Source organism: Pan troglodytes, chromosome 7 (assembly GCF_028858775.2).
Source record: "Pan troglodytes isolate AG18354 chromosome 7, NHGRI_mPanTro3-v2.0_pri, whole genome shotgun sequence".
Lineage (NCBI taxonomy): Eukaryota > Metazoa > Chordata > Mammalia > Primates > Hominidae > Pan > Pan troglodytes.
In genome coordinates, this window is record NC_072405.2 from 78,795,779 (window position 1) to 78,818,979 (window position 23,201).

Here is a 23,201-nt window from a genome sequence, read left to right on the forward strand (position 1 = left end):
ATCTAGAAATTACGTACTGTTCAATCCATCATCTCACACACTACTCTCCCCCAGTCCTGTTTCTCACTGTGTAAGAAGTATTATTTATGTGGTTAGGACAACAGGAAGTAAAAGATAAACAATCAGAAGAATCTATTCAGAGAAAAAAAGGCTAAACAAAACTGAAACAATAAAAGTGCAAATCTTAGCAACACTGGAATTGGTTTAACTTTTAGATAAGGGATCAGGTGTTTCCATTTTCAAGACAATAACAAAATAGAACACAAATCAACTAGGTTAATATAATTTCTCTTAAAAGAATTGAGATTTATCTTTTAAAGCTACTATGTTTTATAACTGTCTTATATCACCTATTAAAAAAGAACATTTCAATTCAGTTAAAAAAAAAAAGACATAGAATTTAGTTCCTCTTAAACCATTTTAACAAGGCTACTATGTTGCTACCACATAATCCTCAGCACAAATTTTGTGGGTTGAATAGTTACCCCTAAAGCAACCATGTGTATTCACCATGCCACAAAACTGCCACAAGTGTGTGAGAGAGAGAGAGAGAGAGGGAGGGAGGGAGACAAAGAGAGAGGGAGGGAGGGAGACAAAGAGAGAGGGAGAGAGGGGCTGACATATAATGTGGATTCTAATTTCTTCGTAAAATTTCACTTTAAGCAATTTGTCTAATGACTCCTCTCTGCAGTTTCAGTTAGATACTACATTTAGGTTTCGCTTTCTGCCATCAATTGTTGCACAATGTTAGTCTGAAGTGGAAGTACTGAAAATGAATTACTGAACATGTATCTTGCTTTGCACAAAGTGTCTAAAAGATGACATAAATGTAATTTTTTATAGTAAGACTTATATTTCCAATGGCTTATAATTTCAGAATTTTACCTGACCTTGGCTATGATCCCTAAAGATTTTCATTTCCTCTTGGTCTACATCCAACACCTCTGAAAAGTAGGTATCTGTGAGCACGCACCTGAACACATTTAGGAAGTGCCTCCATTTAAACAACGCTTTGCAGTAGATTTCTGTTCAATGTAACTGATCATCCCTGATCTTACCTATTTCAAAAGTTTGAAATGTCTATACGGGGTTTCCTTCCAGTGGGTCCCATCTGTTTAAATCTAGTGCAGTGCCTGGTCCATCTGTGTAAATCCTTTTGTAAGGAATCAGGTTGTCAAAGAATTAAACTCAGGACCCAAGGATGCTGAACATGTTTGCTTATGCCAGTTTCTTAGTTTTTGTTATTACTATTCTTCCTATTTTAAACCAGATGTAATGAAATAGTAGGTTAAATATTGATTTCTGTCAATGTAGCATCATTATTTCCTTGTATTCTCTCAAACTTAAAGAAAAATGACGGAAGACACAAGTTGTTGGATTATGCACTTATTTCTAAAAAATAGGATGAATAGGATGAAAAGAATGAATAAGATGAGGGAAAAAAGGGCATGGGAGAAACAGGTCATTTATTAAGATTTTTGCTTTTTTATAAGTGATCTAAAAAGCATAAAGTTTAAACATACCAACACTATTGGTAAAGTGCCAGATGCACATTAGGTGGATGATGACAAACTCAAACTCCATTTTCAATAACTAGTTACAAATTTTTTTCTGCAAGGATGCAGACAACTGTTGAAGCTGAGTTACAAGCTGCACTGTACTGCATGAGTCCCTCACGTGCAGCATGGTGCAGCTGACAGTGCATGTGGAGCCCTGGCCAACCGCACTGCTGGGACACAGAGAGAAGGACAGTCTCCCTCCCCAAATTAGCACATACTAAAGCAAAATAATTTTTTTTTTTTTTTGGTTCCTACCTCTTTAACAGAAAACAACAATGCACTTGAGAAAAAGTGATTCTTTGGGAAGACCTTCGGAAGCAGCATGACAGTGACCAAAATGAGCTCAGATGGACGTCCTGCACTGACACTGAATGCTAGAGAGTCAGTCATTTCACTTGCCTGAACCTCCTCGTCCCCTTGTCCAGAGTGAGAGACGTGATGTTCACATCACAGGCTTGGTGTGAGGGCCAGTGAGAGGAGGCAAAAGGGATAATGCCACACAAAGACCAGGTGCTCAATAAGGGCTGCTGTTATTACTGAAGTCTTGGGCTCAGTTCCAGCTGTCCTATTGCTTAAGTCTGTGAGCTGAGACAAGTTGTGTCAACTTTTGGGCCCTCTAGAAACACCTGGATAGTCTTTGTTGGTTACCACCTTGAAGAAGGGCTTGGGGTCCCACTGTTACCTTCACCAGGGGTTCACTCACTCTCCAAAATTCCACTTACTCTTATATTCAAATTCTAACTGAATCGTTAATATTTCTTTTCATTAGATGGTACTTATAATCTTGCCACATATCTAGAAGCCCCTGGATCAAAGAAAATGACCTCTTTCTTCCTCCTTTTGCCTGCCTCTGTGACACTATCATCTCCTGTTCTACTTTCATCACTCTTCTGTCCTACAGGTTCTCCTGTTAAATTTTCCTTTAGATGGCAACACTGGGGCCAGATGAGACAGCTCACGAGAACAGTCACCAGCTCTGTTCCCAAGGTGAACTCCAGGAATCATTGAGAGAAAGCTCCCACAGGAAGCAATAATTTAAGAAAAATCATTTAGAGATGCTTACCTTCATGATGATGCCTCTTAGCATAGGACACAGATTCTCCTTCATGCTGCGCATGGAACTTCTGAATACACCTTCTTACCAGGTCCTCCCAGCCTGGTTTCATGGCTGCTCTCATGGTGCTGGTATCCAGAGATGTGATCTTGCCTATTAAGTAACAGCAGGCATTATACCTACATGTTGATCTATTCTTTACGGAAATAATTTTTTTTTTTTTTTTTTTTTGAGACAGAGTCTCACTCTATCGTCCAGGCTGGAGTGCAGTGGTGCGATCTCAGCTCACTGCAACCTCTACCTCCTGGGGTCAAACGACTCTTGTGAATCAGATGCTCAAGTAGCTGGGATTACAGGCGTGTACCACCACATTTGGCTAATTTTTGTATTTTTAATACGGATGAGGTTTTGCCATGTTGGCCAGGCTGGCTTTGAACTCCTGACCTCAAGTGATCCTCCTGCCTCAGCCTCCCAAAGTGTTGGGGTTACAGGTGTGAGCCACCGTGCCCAGCCAGAAACAATTAAATTTTAACAAGATTTAAATGTATTTATTTAAACTAGGTAGCATAAGTACATGGAACAAAAGGGTATACAGTGAGAGCCAGTGGCTCTCTCTCCGGTCCTCCAACTCCTTGACATTTCTACTGCAGCAGCAATTGCTAGTACTAGCATCCTTACAGTCTTCTAAATACAGTCCTTGCATTCCCAAATATGTAAGTATTCTAAAATGATTCCTTTGGTCTTCTTTGGAGAGGAAATTTACCTTGGAGATCCTGGCGAGTAGTAAAACTTTCTGATGAGGGAAGAACTGGTCTTTCCTTCATGGGAACTCTTCTTGCCACGCAAATCAAGCAGGACTGCAAATCTTAAACCACACATGTTTACGTTTATCATATTGGGCTTTTCTAGTGATTCAAACAAACCCAAGTGTATTTATGACAGCACAGCCTGTCATTAAAAAAGCAGTAAGGGAGACAGTGATGAAACACTATGTACCTGAGCTTCTTACTGGTTTTATTCTCTTCATGAAAGTGGTAGGTGGGTAAGGGAGACGGAGGGTGGCTGTGTAAGGAGAGCTGGGGAGCAAAGGATAAATTGCCAAGTCCCCACAATACATGTGATGGAAATACATCGACTACACTAAAACGTTAATAATCTGAAACCCTCTCTCCAGCAGTAGAAAAAAAAATGAAATCCTTTCTTTTTAAATGGCTGATAGAAAACCAGGTTAATTTGTAATGAAGTACAACAATGATGAAACTAAAATACGATACTCCTGTTTTGTCAAGGGTTTGCTTCTTGAGTTTTAGGGTTCAGGAAAACTAGGTACACCTTATGCCAAACTAAGTAAATACTACAATGGCAATATGCAATTTAAAGCAAAGAATATAAACTGGGTCTAGACGCAGATTCAGAGAACGACTCCCACAATACCTAGAAAATGCAGCGTGCACCAGAACAGCTGCATTATAGTTCAGAATCTTGGCTGTGGACGGTTTCTCACACAGCCAATTCTAATCACTTAATCCTCACCTTGCTTCAACTGTCTTATGCATCAGGGTTCATTTCTGGAGGAAAGGGAAAAGTTTTATTTATCTTTGTAAGATGCAGAGCACTCTGCACAGCCCTTTCCATTTAAAAAACACTGGACAAATGCTATTGTCAAAAAACTTAAGTAATCCCTTCATGTCTTCTTATATCACTGATTTCTGATTGTTTACCTCTAAATTTGAGAATTTCTTGAATTTGACAAAGAGTTTATTATTTTTCTTTGCTCCTGCTGCTACCCTATCTAAAATATCAGGCTGCCTCAATTTCATCCTCCACAGGTATTCATGCTGTAAGGCGGAGGTCCTCTACAATCAGTACTTCACTAACTACTATAGGCCCCCACACTGCCTCCTTGGACAGATTTTTCTTTCTCAACTTTTACAGAAATTTTAGGATATAGTTTGTAACTTGGCTGTTCCTGAATTGCTCTACTGTAGTCTTTTAAAACTGTTTCATGTATTATTTCTTCAACAAGACTGAAATATCCAGTAATAGCTGGTATCACAAAACTAAAATGCAATTATAGTCCTCAAGAAAATAACAACTAAATTTTTGGGCACTATGAGATAAACACCTTTCTAGCTACTGTATGAGTTATTAACTCATTTAATCCTCTTAACAGCTCTATGACACACGTAGTAGCATTATTTCCATTTTACAGACAAAAAGATCAAAGCACAAAGTTTAAGTAACTTGTCCAATGTCACACAAACCTTCGGCAAAGCCAGGATTAGAATCTGAGCATGCCATGGCTCAGAAACCCTGTGCTTATGCTATACTGTGTTAACTTAACATAGAACGTACTTTTAAATGTACAAAAAATGTTTATAAGGCACAAAGTAATAAGTTAGCTCAGCTATTCCTTTTTTATACTGCCTTGGAATATTATCAGATGGATAAATTAGCAGCACTTACTCCGCTGCATAAAACAAAATAAAATCATTTGACCTAGGCAAAAAACTTAATTTTGAAATACTATGTGTTTATTATCTCTAACAGCTCTAATATTTCCTTCTCAATAAAATTTAAATATTAAAATAAGCATTAAATAACTAGCATTCAATGCCAACCACAGTTCAGCATATTCATTTAAACCTTATTACATTCTGATACTGGTATTGGTGACTTCACTTGATAATAAACTGTTGCTCAGAAAGGCCAAGGATTCTGTCCAAAGTCCCAGAGCTGGGAGCAGCTGAATTAGGAGTTGGCCTGTCTGATTATGTAGCCGGGGATGTTTTCAGTCACAAGTGGTCCTCAGCTCTTTCCCTTCTGCTCCCCACGCACAATGCACTCTTCAACACTGCCTTGTATTAGAGTGACACTCAGCTGTGTGGACGGCTTGCCTAGTGGGCTCAGGAGGTGAATGCTACATCAGCACATCTTTATGGCAAACAGCCTAATAAGCTTAGAGTCTAAAACCCCCTCCATTCCCCACTCCTGTCTCTATCCTCTCTTTAGTACCATTGTATTTTATCAATTCTGGGCCCAGCATCCATGGATAGGCTACATGGATTCCATTAACCCCTTGAAAGTATATTTAAAATGTTGTTTTAACTGTGTGCATTTTTCTTTTTTCTTTTCTGAGATGGAGTCTCACTCTGTCGCCCAGGCTGGAGTGCAATGGCGTGATCTTGGCTAACTGCAACCTCCGCCTCTCAGGTTCAAGTGATTCTCCTGCCTCAGCCTCCTGAGTAGCTGGGACTACAGGCACATGCCAGCCACCACGCCCGGCTACTTTTTGTACTTTTAGTAGAGACAGGGTTTTACCATGTTGGCCAGGATGGTCTCGATCTCCTGATCTCGTGATCCACCCGCCTCAGTCTCCCAAAGTGCTGGGATTACAGGCGTGAGCCACCGTGCCAGGACAACTGTGCATTTTTCTAGGGCTGTGGCTCACAGCTTGCACTAGATGTTCAAAGAGCCTAGGATCCCTCAAAAGTGTGATCACTAATACAGTTATACTAGTACAGTAGCCGCTAACTGCATGTGGCTATTCAAATGCAAATTTAATAAAAATTAAAACTCCCGCCCCCTAGCTGCACTACTGACATTTCAAGGCTCACCAGCCACACGTGGCTAGTGGCTGCCACACCAGACAGTGAAGATATGTCACTTCCACCATTGCAGATAATTCTGTTGGACAGTGCTGTTCTGAAGACTTAAAAATTTCCATCACAAAACAGTAAAATTGAAAAGAACAAAGATACTGCCTCCTCACTTTTCTTTGGGTGACCACTAATTAAAGTGTGAAGGAAGTAGCACAGGAATAAATACACAGACACACAGAACACCCTAGGGATTCTGTCCCACCTTCTCCTTCTTCTTTGATGGACTTTGGTTGAGAGACAGCGAAGCACTGCATAGTTTCATATTTCTGATGAGCTTCCTGGTTATCATGACCCTCCTCTTCTGAATCAGGTAAAGGTTTTACCAGCATCCGACAATTGAAGGTATGGCTGTTCCGCCTCGGAGGTTCGCCGGACCAAGATCCCCCATTTACTGAGCAAGGCAAAAGTAATCCAGTTTTACAACGAAACAAACATCAGATTCATTGCCTCTGAATTATTAAAATGATGTAGGAAAAATATGATTATTTCATCTTTATGTACTACTTTTATACTTGTCTAAATACTTTCATAATCTAGAGGAGGAAAAATCTTAACCATTTTTACAACTTGGGAATATCTTGGGATTTTCTTTTTTCTTTTTTCCAATTTTTTTTTCTTTTATTATACTTCAAGTTCTGGAATACATGTGGAATCTTGGGATTTTCAAAACATTTTCTACACTACTTCTTTACCCTGACTCCTTCCCTTTAAGTCCAGTCCTGGATTATTTGTTACTAGAATACTATAGTTTTCTACTTTCGCGTCTTCCTAACTGATTTCTTAGAAATTTAGTTCAATCTACTTGCATTCTAATTTTAGATAAGTCAGCCCTGCTCAAAATTCTGTGAGTGGCACCAAATGTAGTGCACGTTAAATTCTTTCAGAGGACTTAGACTTGATGTAGTCTGGAGGATGAAGTCCATTAACACAGACTCTCACTAACCAGCTCCATTGCATCCATCTAACGGGATCTTCCACATTCCCCTGCACAAGCCTCCCCATGCTCCACCATACCGGGCCCGCATGGATGTCCTTGCTCCTGCTGCCACCCTATCTGACATATCAGGTTGCCTCAGTTTATCTCTCCATAGGCACTCATGCTCTAAGGCTGAGGTCCTCTACAATCAATACTTTACTAACTACTCCCCCATACTGCCTCCTTGGGCAGATTTTTCTTTTCTCAAATTTTACAGAAACTTTAGTATATAGTTTATAACTTTGTTTTTCCTAAGTTGTTCAGTGGTAGTCTTTTTAAATTGTTTCATGTACATTTCTTCAATAAGACTGAAAAATCCTTGAAAATACAGTGCTAATGTCATTTCTTTTCAAGTTAACTACTTCAGACATCTATTTGAGTATTAAAACTAAAAAAAGTATATATTTAAGAACGAGACAATGAAAGAGAGGAAAGACAACAATTATTTTTGAAATGCATTAGAGATAACAATGAAAGAAATAAAACAATGACTGACTTTGAGAATTAAAGGGTGTTTATGGATTTTACCAGGTTAACTTCCTAATTTGACACATAAAAAAAATCTTATGTCCAAAGACATGTTCAACTACTAGAAAAGTTGGAATCAGAATCAATCCTAATTCTCATTTTGGTGTTCTTTTCTATATCATTCCTTATGCTTTATCTAAAATATACTGGGGACAGTAGGACAATAGAACAGGAGATCAAAAAAAGGGTGAGTCATAAGAAAACTAATATATTCTCCAGTCATCAGCTAAAGAAAATGGAGAAGGACATGTAGGTGTTACAGCGAATCCAATGGCCCATGAATGGCCCAGTGAACCCAAAGAGCCCATGGCCACTGGGCTGTAGAATGAGAAAGGAAACAAACCCTCGAAAGGAAAAAGTTAGCTGTAAGAAATTATTTGAAAATTACAGAAAAACCCATAACTAGCTTTTTATCTTTTTGCAGACATTTGGGAAGTTTATTTCAGCATCAGCATTTTATTTTATTATTATTACTTTTTTGAGACAGAGTCTCTGTCACCAAGGCTGGAGTGCAGTGGCGTGATCTTGGCTCACTGCAATCTCCACCTCCTGGGCTCAAGGGATTCTCATGCCTCAGCCTCTGGAGAAGCTGGGATTACAGGCACGAGCCACCATGCCTGGCTAATGTTTTGTATTTTTAGTGGAGGCAGGGTTTTGCCATGTTGGCCAGGCTGGTCTTGAACTCCTGACCTCAAGCGATCCACCAGCCTTGGCCTCCCAAAGTGCTGGGATTACACGGGTGAGCCACTGAGCCCAGCCAGTATCAGCATTTTGAAAAGCTTATTTACAAAATAAAGACTACACAGAGTAGTCAACTGAAGAGAAAAAGAGTTCTTATTAAGTCAGATTAATAAGTTGAAAGTTAAAAGGATACAATATAAAGTAAGGCAAAGAGCTCTTTAAACAAGTGAATTAATAATAGTGAATTAATAAGTAGAAGTCTTTTAAGGAAGTCATAAAACTACTGAAGAGATCTGAAAATATTAGTTACTTGAAATAAGAAATCTCATTTTCTTAATTTACTAGAGAATATAATAAAGGAATCCTACACAAGTATTCATACATTTTGTATTACTGTTATAGTCACTTTGAACAAAGAATTATCACATAAAGGAAAAGCTAGCCCGAATGAAATTTGAAAAGGACCTTTTCCTACTTATTATAACAATAAGACCAGCTAGTATAAACAATCTTAAGAACAGAAATACTTGCCAACTCAGGATTTGACCTTATTTTGCACTTCCTTCAATCCGTGAAGATGTTCTTAGCATCATCAATTTGAGAATATTAAAAAAAGAATCACTTAGTGAGTGGGAACAGCAGTACTCTAGAGCAGCAGCTAAGGTGGGCCCACGCTGTGAATCACCCACTGCACAGTGTGTCCTTAATCATCACGTACTCGGACGACATCTCCAAAATAAGATGAAGTCAGGAAATTCCAGACAGGGAGAGTAGGCTAAGGCAGCGGCATCTGGTGCTCACACCTACAGGGCCCACTGGAGAGTCTGCAAGACCGAAGAGCCCATTCAGGGCTTGGGCTACAGCATCTGAACCTCTCCATCTGCCACTTGTTCCTTATCATTTTATTTTTAGAATGTGTACACACCTATAATACGCTTCACGTGCAGGACTCAAAATACGCTGAATCTCAAACTTCTCATGACCTTTGACTTTTCAGATGGTCATGGAGAAAATGGACAAAACAAAGTTGGCTAGCATGGAACAGGGTGAGGCAATGTGTCACCTTAAAAAAACAATCTCTGCATTATAGCACAAAGGACAGATGCTCAAGGGGATAAATACCCCATCTCCATGATGTGACTATTTCACACTGCATGTCTGTATCAAAACACCTCATGTACCCCATAAATATATATACCTACTATGTATGCACAAAAATAAAAAATAATTAAAAAAAATACAACAATCTTAATGAAAATAGTTGCCATATAAGTACTTTCCATCTGAATCATTTTCATGAATCTGAATCAATTTCTGTTCATTTATCATGAGGTAATTACTGCCAAGCAAAACATCATCATCATCATCATCATCATCACTTCTTGGCCTTTTGGCTAAGAAGCAATGATTTTCACGTACTTTAAATATAGGATCGAAAATGATCACTCATTTGAGATCAGTATCTGAAGATGCCCCCTTTTCCATGACTTTTAAGCTTAAACACACAAGCATCTGTAAAAAACTACCCAGTCACTCTCCTCCCCATCTGATATAATATAGTTTTATTTGATCCACTTCAACCAAGACACTGTGTGTATGAGGCAGGGCAGGTGGGGGTGACGGGAGGTAGGGAGGGAGACCCAGCAGACAGTCATTTACCTATAGACTTTGGCAGCAGGTTTTTGACAAATTCCGTGTGGTCCCCAACATGCAAGATGCTATATACACTTTTGTTCATCAGCTCTTCTTGGTTATACCTTAGATACTGTGTCACATTCTCTGACACAAACACAACGTTGCCTTCCAGGTTCACTACAAAGAAGAACCCATCAAGGGCCTAGGGAACAAAGTACAAATTGTGTTAGAAAGGATGCAACATAACATCACATGCAATTGTTAAGAAGGGAATGATCCCTTTCAAGGAAACACAATTCACACACGGATAGAAAAGAGATCTTTCTCAGCCCTCTCCCAGTTTTCAGGAACAATTAACACATTTTCTCTTGGTGAAATAGAAATTATTCCATCTTAGTAAGCGGGAGAGAGAGCCTAGACTAGGGTTTCTTGTCACAAACTAAACGACCAGCACTAACTCCATTAATTTATCAGGAGATAATTACCGTGAAGTAAAAGTGTACAGACATTCATCTGTATTTTCAAAATGAGACTGACATACTCCACCGGGCCAAGAACAACTTTTATGTCATCAACCTAATGCAAGGTAATTTTGATCTATAGTTTGTCATGTTATACAATGAGAGAAAGGGGTCATTAAAAAATTTTTCCCCAGTTTAAGGATAATTACCAGGAAAACCTTCCTGAATTTTACCACCTAGCTGTCACGGATTATATGAAAAACATCACAGATAATTTCAGACCTTTAAAGAAACATCAATCCTTTATTACTTGGTGTATATGGGAAAGGGTCTCGGAAGTGTCTCTGATGTGGCAAACTCACCTTCATGGGGACCTCAGCATTGCCCTGACCTTAGAAGGGCACTAATTATGTCAAATTATTCTATGTTACTTGTTCTCCAGATTAAGATGCAGGTTCCTAAATTACCCAAATAACAGTAGCACGCTTCCGGTAATGAGTTCACAGCCTCACTTTTTGTTGTCATCCCAACAGAGGTAAGGGAAGGAGATAAAGAATCTAGGATCATTTCAGGAAGTTGAGATATTAACAGTGGCTGTGGAGCATGTTCACTGTGCCTTACAAGTACCTCCTGGAAGGAATCTTTTATCTTTCCCAATTTACAGAGGAGGAAACTGAGGCGCAAAGAGGTTAAAGTCTCAGAACTAGTCAGTGGTAGTACAGCTTGAATGTGAATCCAGAAGGATCCGATTCCAAAGCTCATGCTTTGATGACCATTCAGTACAGTCCTCTACTCTAATATTCATTCACCCCTAATCCACTTCCCATCATGTTTACCTTGGTGATGGAAATGTTGGGGGTTTAGTTTCTCCTGGTTACATTACCCCATTTTTCTCTTTTTGACCCTTGCTTATCAAAGCTCTGTTTTATGGATCACGTGAGTGATCAGGACTGAAAGCTTTACATTGATTCATCATACCTGGGACCAGGGCCATGGGGTCTAGTCAGTTTAGGCTGCTCAGTTTCTTTATGATATGTGTTTATTACAATTTTATCTTTTTTGGAGACAAGGGCTTGCTCTCCGCCCAGCCTGGAGTACAGTGGCACGATCATAGCTCACTGCAGCCTTGAACTCCTGGGCTCAAGCTATCCTCCCACCTCAGCCTCCTGAGTAGCTAGGATCACAGGTATGCACCACCACACCCAGATATTTTTTATTTTTTGAGACACAGTCTCACTCTGTTGCATAGGCTGGGGTGCAATGGCATGATCATGGCTCACTGCAGCCTTCACCTCCTGGGCCCAAGTGATCCTCCCACCTCAGCCTACCAAGTAGCTGGAACTACAGGCATGTACCATTACACTTGACTAATTTTTTAATTTTTGTAATGATGGGGTCTCCCTATGTTGCCCAAGCTGGTCTTGAACTCCTGGGTCCAAGTGATCCTCCTTGTCTCAGCCTCACAAAGGGGTGAAATTACAGGCATGAGCCAGTGCACCAGTCTTTTTAAATTTTCTGTAGAGAAAGGAACTCACTATGCTGCCCAGGCTGGTCTCAAACTCTCGGCCTCAAGTGATCCTCCCATCACTCTGTAATCCCAAAGTGCTGGGATTATAGGCATGAGCCACTATGCCCAGCAAGTTTATTACTATTTTTAACATGAATGTCACATGCATATACACATACAACAATGAATTTGGTGGATGGGGCCTAAAGTGTTTACTTTTTCCCTAGTTTGTTTTTCCCTTATGTTATTAAACAGGCTCCTATTTTATGAGCTACCTTTGAATATATTTCATCTTTAATTCTATTTTAATCACAAAACTAAGTGCTCTCTCAAATTAGAACTGACCATAAGGCACCAGAGAAAGGTTCACCCATTTGGTTTTTAAGTTTTTCTTAAAACATTCTATCAGGTTTTCTCAACTGTATGAACCACATGCAGGACAAAGCAAGACTATATGTAAATAAATAGCCTTTCATAATACATGGTACTAACCTTGAGAACTGTGTGCAAGTGTGTGCACTCAGGAGGTTAGGTGATAAGTTACATGCCCAGTGTCCCTTTTCAACTCACTGCTTTGGATACACCCTTTGATAGGGATTTTCATAATCATATTACCTACGGTTCATTTTTAAAAGTACATGTTGCTTCCTACTGCTTATACCACAGTAAAAAGACTGACTTGAGGTATAATAAAACTGAAAGACGAAATTGTTTCATCTCATAAAGCTGTGTTTTTTTTTAAGGCTCACTATGATATGCTCTGATGAAAAAAGCTGACATTTGGTTTTGTTGCCTAGCAACCACTATGCTATGATGTAAGCATGAGTGTGCATCTATGCCTAGGAACAGCTCCATGAGAAGATGTTCTCTCTGTTTAAGTGATTACACGTAAACAGGGACAAAAATTTAAATTCAAACCATAAGTCACCAGATTTAAGAATAACCTCTCTAACACATTTAACACTCAAGTCCTGCTACACAGGTTCTTGATCAATGCACTAAATTCTCAGAAGACTATTCTGAATGACAAAAATGTTGGTTTGATTTTATGACATCAGGTCTACTGACATCTAGCAATCTGATTTCTATAATTAATGAACTCAGTCTCAAAGGGCTTGAGTCCCAGCTCTGTTATTCCCAGCATTTCTATTTAGAAGTATCAAAAGTCTTCCCAGGAGTTGCCATTCTAATGTTCCCCCCACCCCAAGATACAATGAATAAACACATGTATAGGGAAATTTCCCAATTGTAATAATTTAGTTAACGTAATTTTCAAATCAGTTTTTAATTTGTAATTCAAACATTTTCCAAAGGAAATTATCCACTTTCTTTCATTTAATTCTAAATGGTCCACCTAGTTATAGTTTTCATAATCTGCTTCTAAGAACCCAGAGAGAAGTAGCACTCTCTGGCCTTCCATTGCCTTGTTGACTATGGAAAATTGGGTTAAGTGTGTTTTTGCTTTTCTCCTGGAAAGGGAGGCTGAATGTTTTCAAGCCAGTGATTCTAGAGGAGATAAGCAAGGGCCAACACTGGGACATTTAAAGTCTTTTGGCCAGCAGGTCCAGCCCCAGGAAATGAAGTTTGTCATTTCTAAATACAAAGACTGGGTCAGATGCTCTTGGAGTCTTTATTGTGTGCCCCCCCTCCACCCTGCCCCCAATTTTATGGTAGATTTTCATAGAATTAGATTTTCTAAAAATAAAAATCCCTTTAAGCATCAACTGAAAAAAAAGAGATAAGGGGGACTATTGGTTATCTCTGTTTTAAAAATACTAATTCTTGTCTGCTGCAGCAAGCTAGCTGATTCTACAATGGCAGTGCTGCAAAGCTTCTGGCCATGCAGTCTTTTCAACCTCATCGTATCATCAGCCGAGCAAATTATCCTGAGAACTGACATAATTTATGTATCAGGGTTCCTCTGTTTCTTGTTATATATTCACTGACATTTTTTTTTTTCTCATCTTACCATAACCTACATCTTGAATTTTAATTTTGGAACAGGTACAGCAAAGCACTTGGCGTTTAGTACTAGTTAATAAAATAGAAAAACTGTACTTTACAAACTGTAGACATTAGCTGGTCATAAAGCTTCCTGAAGTTAATAAACAACAGGTAGTTAAGACCAACCTTATGCTTCTCTTAAAAGTTCCTTTTGCCTATTATTTCAGTTTTCTTCCTTATGAGATAAATAAGCTAGTTTCAAATAGCATAAATAGAAAGCATAAAGCTCCTCCTTGGTCCTCATATTTTAACCTGTATGTATAGGCATTTGTACATGGCATGTACAAAATTTAAGAATTTTGAGAACATTTCAAGCTAAAATACAACACAGAATTTAGTAGGACTTGTGAATACAGTTTCTCAAATAAATGCTCAACTGGCAATTACAACTTGTCAATGTCTACTCTAATCTAGTTAATTTAATTCTATGTTAATTTCAAACACACATATACTGGCAGCAGGAGCCAAAACATACATAGAGACACACAGGCATATCAGCAAGCTCAAGAGGTCCATAGTACTAGTACTAGTGTGGATTCTCCTTAAATTATATTCACCTGAAATTAAATGTAATAATGTGAAGATCAACAAGATTTTAAAATACAGCACTAAAATGAAGATGTGCTACCTCAAGCATCATAGGCCCCAGCGCATCCTTGTCGATGACACCCTGCCCTGTAGAGGATACATCTGACTTCTGCACTTCATCTATGTTGGCAGCTGCTGCTTTCTCTGCAATAAACATAAGTGTGAATTAAATGGCAGTGCTATTTCAAGGACAGAGTGACACAGAAATGTTTTTATTGTAATGATTTTTAAAAATCTCTAGTGGGATCAGATGCAGCTACAAAAGAGTTACAGTACATCCCTGTTGCCCCTAAATGGGAGAAACTGCTGGAAGCAGAAGCCAGAACATTAACTTTTCACCTCTAGAACCTGTGGCTTGGATCCCCTTTCAGGCTGCCCAGAAAATGAATTTTGAGGTTTCATGACAGTCCCCAACAGGCATTTTTTTCTAGATTATGAAACTGCTATATTCTATGGCACAATTAATTTCTACTCAGGAGATTCCCCAAACTAGGATAAAGGAAGGTCTGTTGTTCAGAATTTGGTAGCATAATCACAGATAGATTTGCACACATTTGAAGAAGTAACAAGGACTCCTAAACTGCTATGGCTGCCCCCATGAGACATTCTGCAATGTCTGCCTGGACTCTTTTACTGTTCCACTTCTGCTTACATTCCCATTTAAAGTGGACAGGAAGATTTGGTCCCTGACTTGTTCAAAGTGCTTCTCCATCTAAGAGGTTAGAAGCACCCTACCAGGCACTTGGGGAATTTCAATGGCTGCCCTCTGATCTAGCAGAAAGGCGCGTAGCGTGCGCTCCTGGATGGAAACGTGCAAGGCAAATTTCAGGCTCATGAAGACAGGAAGGCCCCGGAAGACATTTCATCATAGAATGAGAATGTTTTGTGAAAAAGCTCACAGAAGAAAAAGATGCACACTTATCAACGTATGTGGTAAAGTAGTTATTTCAAGAACACCAAAAAAAGTTTACAGCATAACACATACATATCAACAACTTGCTAGAAAACAACACAAAACAACGTGACAGTTATTTGTACTTGAATAAATTATATCCTGTTTACATTGCATGTTATCATTGTAATTAAACGTAGAAATAGAAAACTGTAAATCAATTTAGCACTCAGAATTAACCTGCTTTCAGAACCTTAATAATTTTTTTTTGTCAAAAATATTTTATGCAGTATGTTGAAAATCTGTAAAGCCTAATTTATGGCTGAGAACCTAGAAAACAATTAGGAATGATGTGGGTCCTCCCAATCTTGCTATTCCCATGACAAAGCTTTCACAGAGGGGAGGATGACCTGTGCAGTTCAAGCTCAAACTCAGCCACTAAGAAGTATGACTTCGAGCAAGTTGCTTCAATTTACCTGTCTCCCGTATATCATGGACTGAGCCAAAGTAAATGGGATGGTATGTGAAACACTCTTTAAAAATACAAAGAAGTTTACAAATGTATCTTAATACTAGCATATCTGTATTGATTAGTTCTTCCTTGAGTTCCAAATGTAGTAATTTCTCTGCAGAGCTTATCATAAGCAGACTGTATCTGCTTTATCAACTCTCTAATATATTCCTGATTCACCTCTTTAGATCGAAAAAATTGTGACTGCCTATAAATAGAGATATGACTTGTCTGGTAGCCTCCATAATTCAATATTGGCGGATTTGTCAGTCCTTGCTTCATTTCTGGCTTTGCTGCCTTCCCAAGCTCCTCACTGCTGGGTCCTGTACATTTGTTCTGTCTGCAGGCTTGGTCTCATCCCAATTCCTCAGCCAGTCTCTTCTGAGGCGGCAAATACCTCAGGGTCTCCAGGCACAGGATTGGCTTGGCCAATTATTGCATGTGACCGCCCCCACCCCCTTTTACTGGAATCTTTTTCATTGCCAAATAGACTCACAGTAAAATAAATGTGCACTGGGGCATACTTTTTAATTTTTTTGGCAGTTCACTCTCTAAGAATGTTGATTTCTCCTCAAGATCTGCTCACTTTTCTACCCACCAGTACAGGAATAGGATTTGTACTGCTACCTGCTGCTTCATCTAATTTTCAAGGGCCATCTCGCTACAGTAGCTATGCTGGATTTTCCTTGAGCACCTCCATCCACACCACACTCTGTGGGGTCTTCTTGGATGTGGACCGGGTGTGTACCTCCCTTAACAGTCCTTGTTGTAGAGGCCCCAGTGTGCCTCAGACCTAAGGATCCCTATGTTTCATGAATACTAAATCTCAAGGCCCATATAAAACATGTCATAATTTATGTGGTCCTACTGCATTCTTACTTCTTTATTGTCTTCAGTGTTACAGCAGTCCACATGCAGGAGCAATGTGCTGACATCCCACAGACTGACTGATCTGCAGCCTTTCCTTCGCCTAACTATTCACAGGGGTCACATTATCCCATCAGGGGTCACATTCTCCCATCTTTCAGTAGCAGCAGTGATTCTCAAAATGCAATGGTAAACATGAGAAGACAACCTCCCTGGAGGGGGGTCTATCAGAATGTGCAGTGGGAACACACAGACAGCTTGAAAGGTCTGCTTTGCTGAGATTCTGATACATCTTCCTAGGAGGATATCCCCATTCTCCTGCCTCCTACAGTGTGACACACACAGTCCACAAAATAGTAGGCTACCCGACTTGAAGGTAAGCTTTTTGAACTGTGTCTGGATCCTCAATAGCACCGTCCCTATTTCAGACCAGGTTTTCACTGCATCTATGGGGGCTGACTGAAAGGCTAGACCCACCACCAGCACTTCCTCCCAGAAGCATGGGAGCAAGTGGGATCGAGGGTGTGTGGAAAGAGAAAGTAATTTTCCCCTTTTGCCTCACAGGACCTCCAGGGTAGAGGAGGAAGATAGAATAGGTGGACAGGGTCAAGTAATATGGGAAAGGGTTTCCTAAAAACTGGTCTTAAATAACAATCTTATCTTGCTATAGTCAAGACGTTTCAAGGCATCTCATATTCTCTCAGGATCCCAAGTCCTATTATTCTCTCAGGATCCAAGTCCTATTTTATTCTTTTTAAGAATGAATTTAATTTAGGTTAATGTTGTGGGAGAGAATGAGAGGAAACAACAGCTGCCCAATCACAAAGGCAACCCTGTGCCTATCGCTGTTCACTAGAAAACATCAGCCTATTTGGCACATGAGATTCTGATATCACAATAGTAATGAATTATTGTTTCCTATGGTATCTATACTAATGTTGCATTTTTGGGCAAAATAAATACAAAATAATGATGTTTGTGATAGTAACCCATTTCTAGGCCTTTTAAAGACAATAAGTAGGCCTTGTGAGATGTTTATATTATCAGGGTATGATAATCTTTCTGAGGATCTAAATTCAGCCATCAACATTCTGTGTGATACAAAAACCTTACACTTAGATAACTCAATCAGGCAGGTTCCTCAACACTGCTAAGTCTTCATGCCTGGGTATTCTAAATTCTAGCAATGTGCTCAGGCAAAGAATTTTAGACTTTTGTCAGAGGTTATGTAGAATCAGGATCAAATATGTACAGTATTTTATTTTTAGGAATTTATCAGATATAATTTGGGGTAAGGGCCTACAATTTAAATTGGGAGATGATTTGGATCTCACAAAACATGTGTTTGAGGAACAACTGGATGGAGGAAAGCCTGGATAAAAATAATTATTACCCTGAAACATTACTTATAAATGCAAAACATGCTGTTTTATTCTTTAAAATAGTCAACTGATAAATATTTAAGAGGAAGAAAGCAGTAGCTAACACCAGTAATGGAGAATGAGTGGCCTATGTGAGCCCACATGAGGGAATGGAACAGTGACACTGGGATGGGCAGAGTAGCCCATGTCTGTGTGTCTGGTCTGTGGCCTGCACTGTCTGTGCAGGGGAAGCAAAGTGAAAAATCCTCGTCTGCTGAGGGCTCACCCTCTGTCCAGGAGGGCAAAAGTATACAACCCAACCAAATGAGCACAACATAGGGCTAAACAGCAAGCCCTCAGTTCAAAAAAAGGGATGGAAATGGCTGGACATATCTGAAAGTATTTCACATTTGTTGTAACCGAATTGGATTCTGCAGGATATGCAAGTGGACAGCAAGAAAACAGGTGGAGACGGATGTGTGGCTGGCATCGGGCCACTACAAAATCTCAGCCTGGTTTGAAAGCCCATGGTAAGGAACACTGGCGAAACATTGATCTAAGCTGGAACTCTAGCAATCTCAGACAGAAAATAAAACAACAAAGTTGTTCACAAGATCAATCTAAACTTATATTAGTGGAAATTGTGATTTGAAAGAAAATTCCAAATGACTCTATAGGTTAATTGCAAGAGAAGCTTTAAAAAGTGTTGCAATATCTACACAAATGCTATTTATATATATTAAGAGAATGAGAAATTTTTATTCCTCATTAAGCAAATAAAAGAAAAAAGGGTAAAGAATTCAGAGCTTACTCTTATTCTCACAAGAATGAAACATATGTATTTTCTAGCTAATTTGTCATCTATTCTTTAATTCTGTATTGAATTTGTGCTTTGACCATTTCTCAATATTAAAAAGAAAAAAATCAATAATATGAAGTGACAGAAAACACTCAGAAACATGGCTTTACCAATGTAATCGGAATCTAAATTAAAGTGGCCCTAAATTTATGTTATTTGGGTACTTTTCATGAAGTAATTACTACCTCTGTTGAATGTTCAGTTGAGCCTTGAAATTATACCGGAGGAGGAAAAGAAGGGAGGAAGGGAGGAGGAAAAAGAAAAGGACTCTTTAGAGAGATACTATTATGTTAACCGGACATACACTGGTATCTTGACAGACCATTTCAGTAATGAGTATGCTATTTTTATGTACCTGATATAAATAAGCTTAAATCCTTAGATATTTATACTTCTGTAAGTACAGCATTACTATACTAAAACACACTATTTAATATTTTTAAATAAGGCAGTTTTCTCAGCGGTCACAAACTATATTTACTTTTCTATCTTTTGCATCCATTAACCATAAAAATATATTCTGTTACAAAAATATCCTTCAGTAAACTCAACAGTAGAAAGCTCATCTCAGAGTTTCATATGATCAAAACCTTATGAAATCTCATTATTACAGATGGAACTCTTTTTAAATCAGAGAAAGAGATGATAAAATCAAATTTTCAGAGACTACTAGAATATTTCTTCTAAGCCCTGACTTCATTATTTCTTCCTGCTACGCTTTTACCATTAAAGTTATTCTTTTTATTTTATTAAATTTTTTTTTTTGTTTTTGTAGAGACAGGGTTTCACTTTGTTGCCCAGGCTGGTCTTGAACTCCTGGGCTCAAGCAATCTTCTCGCCTTGGCCTCCCAAAGTGCTGGGATTACAGGCATGAACCACCATGCCCAATCCCCACAGTTTTTCTTTTTAGATAAAGACCACAACCTAAGAAAGTAACAATGAAAATACTAATTCTATCCTTGTCTTCCTCACTCGCAAAAGACTTAAGGAAATCATAAAATATCTCTGATCTTTTTAGACCTGATCAGTAGGAAGTAGCTATGATCTTTTTAATAGCACCCAGTTTTACAAATGCAAAACCTGATTGGAGAGATCATCCAAGGATGCCTCTATAATTTTTCTCTGACTCGCCTTTTCCTCCTGGGTGGCTGCTTGAACAGCAATCCCTCACAATCTCCTTCTCCATTTGCCCGCGCTCCAGAAATCCAACACCAATTAATTAGATTTCCACTTTCAAAGCGAAGAACAAAACCCCATCTCTTCAGGGACCATGTTAAGATGAGTCATACCACAAACTGGGGAAAAATCATTAATATTATATTCCATAGGTTTTTTTATAAGTAATTATTATTCGTGCTTTCTCTTAGAACAAAAGAAAAGGTGAACAGGGAAGAATTTGATCCTAGAAATATAAGTGATTTGAAAATACAAGGAAAAAATATTTATTTTTTGAAGCAGCTGTATTAAATTGCTCATTGGCATGTACAGGCATAAATCTGTTATTTATTTGTTTATTTTTAGAGACAGCATCCCACTATGTCACCAGGCTGGAGTGCAGTGGCTATTCACAGGTGTGATCATCACACACTACAGCCTTGAACTCTTGGTCTTAAGCAATCCTCCTGACTCAGCCTCCCAAGTAGCTGAGACTATTGGCAAATGCCACCATGCTCAGCTCCATGCATAAAGTGAAAGTAAAATTCCAGTCTTCTGGTGAGAACAATAAATTAGAAACTGATCCTAGCAAAAAATTTATTTTTTAAAAAGTACAATTAAACATTTTTAAATTATCAAGTGATGTTTTAAAAAAGGCCTTTACATAATCTTCTGAAGTATCATTTATTAATTTTGGTAGCTTATTTAATCTCATAGTATTAGGTACTCTTAATCAATTTTTTATTAGGCAACTGAACTGAGATTACAAATTCAGAGAGTCTTTCCACAAAGCATTACCAGAACAGAGTTCTATCCCTTCACTGGGGTGGCAGTCATGCTCAAGGGACAGCCACATAATTGTTCTAACTCCAGCAGCAGCAGTGGCAACCACTACTGATTACTTAGAAACCTAAATGCTATTAAATGTCTCCCATTATAGGGACAGGGTGACACTGTCATTATGGTAGAAGTTGATACTCTTGCTTTTTCCTTTTTTGGGGATCATCTGAAGAGGCTGTAGAAAACGCGCAGAAATTAGTCTATCTTTAAAAAGTCAGAATCCAAACAATGTCACTCACTCTGTAATAATGCGTCTACTGAGAGATAATCCACAGGGTATGTACACATATATAGAGACATTTTAAGACTGCCCATGTTTACAGATCCCTGATGTGTAAAGACAATTAAGAATTTAGGTTATCTTTCTGTTTGGTCAAGCCTGAGGATAGTTGTTTTTACAGAAGCTGTATTATTTAAATTAGATAGAATCTCTGACTAAAATGGAATCTGATACTTTGTGTAGGTTTTATAATTAATTCCTCTGCTTCAAAGTGAGTAAAATCACTCACCTAGAAATCTACGAATTTTTCAGTAGACTGACGTCAAACACAAGTCTAATTACCTCCACAACAAATTTGAAGATTCTAATGGGAAAACATCCACAATTTCTATGTTTTCCTGCATTAAGGAACTGGATGTTTCAGGTGAAGTGACTGTCAAACCCAGCAGCAGTGAGACCTACACAGAGCAAAGAAGTCGCTGAAACAATGATGGGCAGTTTCTGACCAAGCACTATAGATGAAATATTACAGGAAAAGTTATGTAGCATCTCCAAGGTTCTAGAAGGTAAAATGAGAGAATTATGCATCTGCACCCAACTAAAATTAGAAAAGCTGCCATATGGCTTTGTGAAGCCAGCAGCACATTCTTATTCATTAGGAAGCATTCTGCTAACATAAAAACACAAGGCCCTTCCTGTGCTCTCAAAATGTGTTTATCTTTTCAACATTAATGCACTATATATCATCAAGCTGCTGAAGTCTCCTGCCGTGCATATTAAAAGCGCGCAGCTGCACTTTCTTTAGTAGTGGGAGGAACCTAAGCCGCAAGTTGCCTCCCTCTTTTTCTGACATTGAGCTTCTTAACATCATGATTTCCCTTCAGCATGAAGAAATAGCAAAATTAACCAATCTGAAGGCCATCTCCACCCAGCAAAACCCTCTTACTCTCTGCTTTAGAGAAAGCAACATATTTGGCTTCATTTTCATCAATGGTATAAGGCATGACTACTTAAGTAGAAACAAAAATCATGTCTCAAGTTTGAAATACACAGGCCTACTTTTAAAATTAATGTACTACAGTTACCAAGAGAAAGGACAGCAACCAGAATAGACTTTGAGTATTAGACAGAATATTTAGGCTTTGAGTATAGACAGAATAGACTTTAATAGAAAATGCTTTTGTTCATGGGAATTCACTATCATTCCCTCTGCTATTGCCCATACATATTACTATATAATAGCCCACTTCATATAGTACCTATCAGTATTGAATTTACTGATAGGTAAAATGGGCAGTGGAAAATCTTTCATGATAAGCCATGTCAGTGAATAACAATTTGTCCAAAATCTTCCTTTTATATAATCCAAATTCCTGCATGTCACAGTTCATGTCCTATAGGAGCTTAAATTTAAAGATCAACTGCAGAAGAAAAAAAATACTTAGGCACACAATAAACAATGTAGACACTGAAAGAACCCATGGAAACATGGCTTCAGAAGTGCTTCAAGTTAGTGAACTGAAAGCCAACAAGTATTAAATATTATACATATTACTACATTTATTATGGCAGCATTCATTTATTCCCTGATATGATAATGGTGCATCTCTACTTGTATCTTCCACAGCAATGGAGTACTGAGAGGTGAAGGCAAAATAAAATATAAAAACTGCTATTTCAGAGTAAATTCTAATTTATTGGGCTCCACTCACTAAAGTTTTGGAAGTTACCTGAACAAGGAAATAAAGGAATCATAATTTGCTTAGAAAGTTGAAAGGTGAAATTGAGATTAGATGAAAGAAGGAAAAAAAATCAATGGGTGTGAAAGAAATGAGAAGTGA

At 38.5% G+C, this 23,201-nt stretch overlaps 1 protein-coding gene across 38 annotated transcripts in view; it reads right to left on the bottom strand.

Moving 5' to 3' along the window:
- The window catches only part of NCOA2 (nuclear receptor coactivator 2), a 297,091-nt gene that overhangs the window by 50,559 nt on the left and 223,331 nt on the right, over positions 1-23,201 (bottom strand). For 32 of the 38 annotated variants that reach the window (XM_054656809.2, XM_063817157.1, XM_063817177.1 and 29 more), the window contains 5 exons: positions 14,696-14,799; positions 10,120-10,297; positions 6,478-6,666; positions 3,377-3,478; positions 2,623-2,766 (listed from right to left, as the gene is read on the bottom strand). In XM_054656809.2, the coding sequence (XP_054512784.1) occupies positions 2,623-2,766; positions 3,377-3,478; positions 6,478-6,666; positions 10,120-10,297; positions 14,696-14,799 (717 nt within the window). The remainder of the gene's footprint in view (positions 1-2,622; positions 2,767-3,376; positions 3,479-6,477; positions 6,667-10,119; positions 10,298-14,695; positions 14,800-23,201) is intronic. The other 6 variants (XM_063817184.1, XM_063817181.1, XM_063817182.1 and 3 more) reach the window with 1 other exon arrangement.